Here is a 6,470-nt window from a genome sequence, read left to right as displayed (position 1 = left end):
GACAACAGGTTCACTAATACAATCTGTTTAGGAAATGATGTCACTTACTTAATAGAAGCTGAAATAATCACTTTGATCAGGGAATATGAGAACTGATTACATTCATTTGATTCGAATCTGAAACAGCAAAATCAAACTACATAGAGACTATACAGCTGTAAGTCTAAAATGAGTAAATAGGTGTAACTATAGGTAAAATCTGTATATTCTTAAATACATAGATATATACAAAATCTTGTAACATAGGCAAACAAAATCACAACAAAGAAAACATTAGATGTTTGTTGGACTGAAACAAACAAACAGTCATTCATGACCAAGTCTGTATGTATGAATCTTGCTTAATGTTTCCAAAGGTGAAACTGACTGGGATAGTATCACTGAAAACAGAGACAGGGCAGTAGGGCGAAGTGGGGATGGGAACTTAGACACAAACATGTCTTTGAGATCAAGAGTCACTGTACAAATGGGATCTTGGTGGTAAGTTGGCTGTAAGTCCCATTCATTAGCATAGACTTCTACCAGCAGTATGGCTATGGTTGTCTAAATCAACAGCACCCATCCACCCACCCTCAGCATGTCACCCATCTTTGAAAGGAATGACTAAAGATTGTATGTCGTTTAGATTCAGTACATGCTCTTCATCCTTAAACAAATGTCCATCTTTAATAATATATAATAAATTCAATCAAGCTAGTGTGTTTACTGTGAATTAAAGGTAAGAGTTCTTTCCCCTTGTCCATAATCTGCACAAACCCCGATGACTTCATACTAACATACATAGGTGTACACCTAGAGGCAGTACAGCTGTAAAACCCAGGGTTCTGTTGGATGAATGGTAATATGGAGGCATGGTTGCTGACACTGGCAACAAACCTCCAACACCTTCTTACAATATGGATAAACCACTAGGCAATACCTGTACAATATCTTCAAAAGACCACTTATCATGCAGCAAACATCCAAGAGACTACACACAACCAAGTCTGAACAGTTAGATGCCATAAGCAATGGAAACCATTTGACCACTGTTGTACACACTGCTGGTACCTTGACTTCTGTCTGACATATATTCAAGAACCTTGGAGTGAAGTATTTGTCCATCTAATAATTGCTATTTTGCTGCATTTATTTAATTTCCAACAAACCTCAGGTGCAAACTCCTGGTACCATCAGCCCCCACAATTACTTTGCATGGGAGTTGTTTTCATTTATCATTACTAGGAAGTAATGAACCCTTGAGATCTACAGTAGGATCAATACACGCCCCAGATGTCCAGCACAGGCCCCAAATCTCCAACTGGACCTGAACAAGCCTTCCTTCGCCAATGGGACCAGCAGAGACTTCAGAAACCCCAAAGGACAAGATGAAATGCAGACTTTTAACAAGGTATGTCCAGTGTCAAACAATGATAAGGTTAAGAAATCTTACAGATACTATGTTGTCCCAGCTCAACAACTCAGTTAATTAAATAACAATAAACGAAAACCTTGCTGCCGATCCAATAATAAACAGAAGTTCTAGAGCATTAACAATCTTGAAGAGAGCAGATAAAAAAAATGACCCTGGAGATGTGATGTCCTGTCACAATACATTAAACCTTAACAACATTCCTTGGTGAAGTGCCCTGCAGGATTCACTAAAATATTCTCATCTTTAACAACGAACATAGAATGTCAGATGTGTAATTGTCAAACAGACTTGTGTAAACTTGAGATTCTCACCTTTCATTTTACGATATGTTCAGCAACAATTCCAATTTATCCTGGTCACAAACCATTTTCACACTATCACTGGCTTAAGACCAATAAGGAAGATTTAAAATATTAAAATATAGACTTTCTGTATTCCCGATATTTCCTCTGATTTCTTTTTTGATATGTACCTGAAACAGTTCAATATTTCTTCTATGTATATATGATGATTATTTTTACAGCATTCATAAAATTGAAATATATATCTGATTTGTGCATGTGACACACACAAACACAAAATAGTTTTCCCATGAAGTCAACTTGCACCTGTCTCAAGTTAGAACTTAGAGGGCACCTGCTTCAGTGTTCTTCAATGTGACAGATGCAGTGGACAAACAATTACCCTCTCTCCCTTAAAATGGCCCCATATCAGGTGTGTGTTGAGTATTGTTTTGAAATTTAATACCCAAAATTTTTGCATGGATCATTTCAACTCCAAAATTCCAAATATGAATATTTTCAAAACATCCTTCCTCTGATGATAAACTGTAGAATGTGGAGCTGAATGTTGTACAGTATTTCAGCCATTAGTCATATATTTTCTGATTGAGGTCAGTTATCAAGTCAGTTAAGTCGGTTATCAATATTTTTTCAGCATAGTCTGTGAAAACAGACATGAAGAGACCATTAAGTGGAATCTGCAAAGTGCAATCATCTGTACACAAAGCAGATTAGTCTGCAGGGAAACATCTTTACAGCTGGTTCTGCTTTCCTGTCAATACTGATATTCCTGTTTTACAAATATTAAACACGACTTGTATTAGATTTGAGCCAAAAAAGAAACACCAAAATTTTAATTTCAAGAAAAGTATTGTTTTATGGACATCCTGCACCATAAAAAATTGTAAATGTTTAGGTAATTGTAGTATTTGAATTGTTTCAAATTAACAGCTGTTGGGACCTTCATGACAAGGACCCGTGAAGGTCCCGGGGTAGAATAGGCCTTCAGCAACCCATGCTTGCCATAAAAGGCGACTAACGGGATCGGGTGGTCAGGCTCGCTGACTTGGTTGCCACATGTCATCGGTTCCCAACTGCGCAGATCGATGATCATGTTGTTGATCACTGGGTTGTCCAGTCCAGACTCGATTATTTACAGACCGCCACCATATAGCTGGAATATTGCTGAGTGCAGCGTAAAACTAAACTAAACTCACTCACTCACTCATTTATGACAAGGCATATTTGCACCCTTAATCGCTCTGGGATCATATCAGCAGGAAAGCCACCGACAGACTACAGTGACACTGTGCTATGAGCAACGGCCCCTAAGTACAACCACTGAATTGTAACATGGAAACTGAATCCATCCTGCACATAATCCCTCCAGTATCTGCCTGTCCAACAACAAGGAGCTTCATAAACATGTAATAAACACAAAATAAGTAAACAGGCATTCATAACACCATATTTCCTTCAACAGTGTTAATAGATCCATGTACAGCTAACAGTGAATGTATATAACAAGACTGAGTGATAGACATAACATAGATGAAGAGATTTCTATCTCATCCTCACAATTTCTTCAGCATTTGGCATTTAGTTACACATAGCACCTTAGTTCTATCTATATGATTTGATCAACAAGTAATGAGACACAGTTAGTGTGAGAACAAAGTCCAGTTGTTATCTCCCTTGATATGTAATGATGGAAACGACTTGTTCAGCGAAACACCTTCCAAAACAACATGGATGTTACATTGTAATACCTTAACTTCCAGCAGCTGAAGAAAAATATTTCAACATCATCTATTTGAGAAAAAAATGCTTGATTTGGGTTCTGGTCACTTGTTTAATGATGCATGCAGTGGTGAGTGAAATCACCACCCACAGGTTCTTGACGCACTAATTTACTGAAAATGCTTGTCACATTTTAGATGATCTTCCCCTGACCTTGTGCATTCTCTTCATAACCCTCACTGAAAGTGAAAGGGCAAAATCCACATGCAGTTTATGCATTAATCAAAAATTGTTTTGATGACTCTCATAATAACCCTTATTTTCCCTGTTCAGTTTTTCTTGTCTAATACTACTCAAATTAATATCCCTGTTTAGACCACACAATCCAGTGACTGACATATGCTGTGATCTATGCAATCAGGATATGATAACCAACTGGACCCTCAGGATCTTTTAATTCCTTATACGCCACCTACCCTTAACAAATGACCAGTCCCTAAGCAATGTATTCATCATGTTTTGAATGTTGTCCAGCTTTAATGTACTTCTATGCGGTTTCAACCTGCAAGATGTTCCTAAGGAAGATAGCATTTCTGTTATTGATACAAACAGATGTGCCAATCTGTAACTTTTCATGAATATTAAATTTTGAAAACAGAACAGGCCAATGGCAGACAATCCACATCTGAAATAAAACTCATCGAGGGATGAATACTGAAAGACTTTGGTATTGCTGTTCAACACTCTATCTACAATTTGATAAAATTCTAGGTCTTATGGCACTGTAATTGTTACCGTTTGATATTGAAAAATCTTTCTTCTAATATTCGTACAAGTCGTTCTCTCATAAGAGATTTGAAATTTTCATACCACTGAATCAGTTTTTGTCGTCTTTTAACTTTATCTTCATGAGGCATTTTAGCCTCTTGGTCTAAAATATCTACTATCTGATTCCAGTCTTTCATATAGACAATGGGTGCATTATACTCTTTGAGCAAACGCAGAGGAGCAACGAGGGAAGCACTGGACGACCCACAATTCCCTGGGGTCATCACATCCTCCACAACAGGAAGTGAACCATAGGATAACGCCTCGTAAATGCGGTAACATTCCGTGTTGACCCCGACCGGGTTGAGGGTGAGATCGCTCTGGGCCAGGGCTCGCATGTATTCCTCCCGACTTGTGTCCGTCTCCTGGGGCATCCATCTGAAAGGAGGTCGGTAACTGATTAACGCTCACAATATAACTGGAGTTTGTGAAGGCATACATCATCAGGTCATTCCATGGCATCATCTGCTGGGCACAAGAGTTACAGCTCTCAATGTTCTGAGACTGGCACTTTGTACTCTATTCATACTGGCATACATATAGTGATATTTTGATACCCCATTACAGTTTACTGAAGGAAAATTGCATGAGTTGTCTATGAACAGTTGCCTTGATATTACTGTCCATAAGTACCAAAGGTGAAAGACATGGATATATACATTTTTTTATTTTAAATTTTACGAAACAAGTTTCAAAATCAACATTTTGCAAAAGTGTCATTTCTATCAATTCCAGGGCAGCGAGGAAGCCTAGTCATTAAAGCAATAGCTTGTCACACTGAACACCTGGCTTCAGGTGTCGCTACTATGACATTGCTGGAATATTGCAAAAAGTGGCATAAAGCTAAAACTCTCACTCTATATATTCCAGATGCAGCACCTTACATTCACTACAAAGAACTATGGTGCAGGCACTACCACAGATGGCCTGCATGATCAGTCTATGCCAAAATCAGTCATTTGACAACTTCTTTCTTCAGGAAATCTTAGTGTTTGTGTAATTGTTGCTTAACATCACAATATTCCAGCTATATGGCAGTGGACTGTAAAATGAGTGTGGACCAAACAATCCAGTGATCAACAGCATAAGCATTGATCTTCAATAACATGTCAGCCAAGTCAACAAGCCTGACCACCCAATCCTGTTTGTTGTCTCTAACCATAAAAATGGGTTATTGATGATCACTTCTAAGCGGGATCTTCATGGGTACTGGGTCTCAGAGCAAGCACTAGTAGCTTTTGACATATTCTCCAAGGATTGTTAATAAATAGTCTCCAAAATGAAGGGCCCTATTTCACAAAGAGATCATAGCACTAACACTGCTTTGAGGCACATGGACCTGTTCCCAAGAATAAGAGAGTGAATTTGGTTTTCTGACACCACTGGCAATATTTAAAACATAAATAACATCGGGGAACACGAGAAATGGGCTTCACACAATGTACCCATGTAGGGAAGTGAACCAGGGTCTTCAGCATGATGAACGAACGCTTTAACCAATAGGCCACCCCACCACCCCCTTTCCTAGAACAACGTTAACATTGTAAAGCATCATTAATGAATGGTAGGAGTACTTACTCCTTCCTGGGCTTCACATAGCACGATGACAGTAAGTTATTTTTCTCCAGGATATTCATCAGGATTTCCCGACTGGAGTTTCTGTATATTGTCCCCATAAAGTTGCACAAGTATTTCCTGTGCATCGTTAGAGGTAGGTGGGCAGTATCCACTTTAGGGAAGTCTCGATACCTGCAACAAACAGTAACATGAAATACTGCATTGCAAACATAACAGTCAACACCTGTGTCATCAGATTAGGGATACACCTGCAGGAAACATCCATCTAACATTACTAGTATTTGCTTCAAATGAAATGGCAGCACCCAGTGCACACAAATCACGATCTCTATTGCAGTAAAACTAGTCTTACCTCTCAGAGGAAATCAGGTCACTTGAAAAGATTTGAAATAAATCTGTCTGTGCCAAGCTGGTCGTACAAATGCTCTGCTTATAAACTGAAACCAAGCAATGCTGTGGCACTGTTCACGCACACAATGCTGGTTTGATTTTGTGATTTTAATTGGACTTGCATAGACTAGTCATTCAGGCCAAAATATAACTCCACAATTCCAGTCTAGTTCCACAAGAGTGTTTCCACAATGTAAACATTTTTTTCACCCCTGGCACTGATAGGGATACAAGTTATG

General features: G+C 38.6%; 1 protein-coding gene across 1 annotated transcript in view; it reads right to left on the bottom strand.

The window, feature by feature from the left end:
* Window positions 1-1,867: 1,867 nt before the first annotated feature.
* Window positions 1,868-6,470, bottom strand: part of LOC137296179 (ribitol-5-phosphate xylosyltransferase 1-like) — a 178,616-nt gene continuing 174,013 nt past the window's right edge. Inside the window, exons 5-6 of the mRNA XM_067827891.1 lie at window positions 5,842-6,012; window positions 1,868-4,641 (exon numbers count right to left, since the gene is read on the bottom strand). Of these exons, the coding sequence (XP_067683992.1) occupies window positions 4,227-4,641; window positions 5,842-6,012 (586 nt within the window). The 3' untranslated portion in view covers window positions 1,868-4,226. The remainder of the gene's footprint in view (window positions 4,642-5,841; window positions 6,013-6,470) is intronic.

This window comes from Haliotis asinina, chromosome 9 (genome assembly GCF_037392515.1).
Source record: "Haliotis asinina isolate JCU_RB_2024 chromosome 9, JCU_Hal_asi_v2, whole genome shotgun sequence".
In the NCBI taxonomy this organism is placed as follows: domain Eukaryota; kingdom Metazoa; phylum Mollusca; class Gastropoda; order Lepetellida; family Haliotidae; genus Haliotis; species Haliotis asinina.
This window is presented reverse-complemented; position numbering and strand designations above follow the sequence as displayed.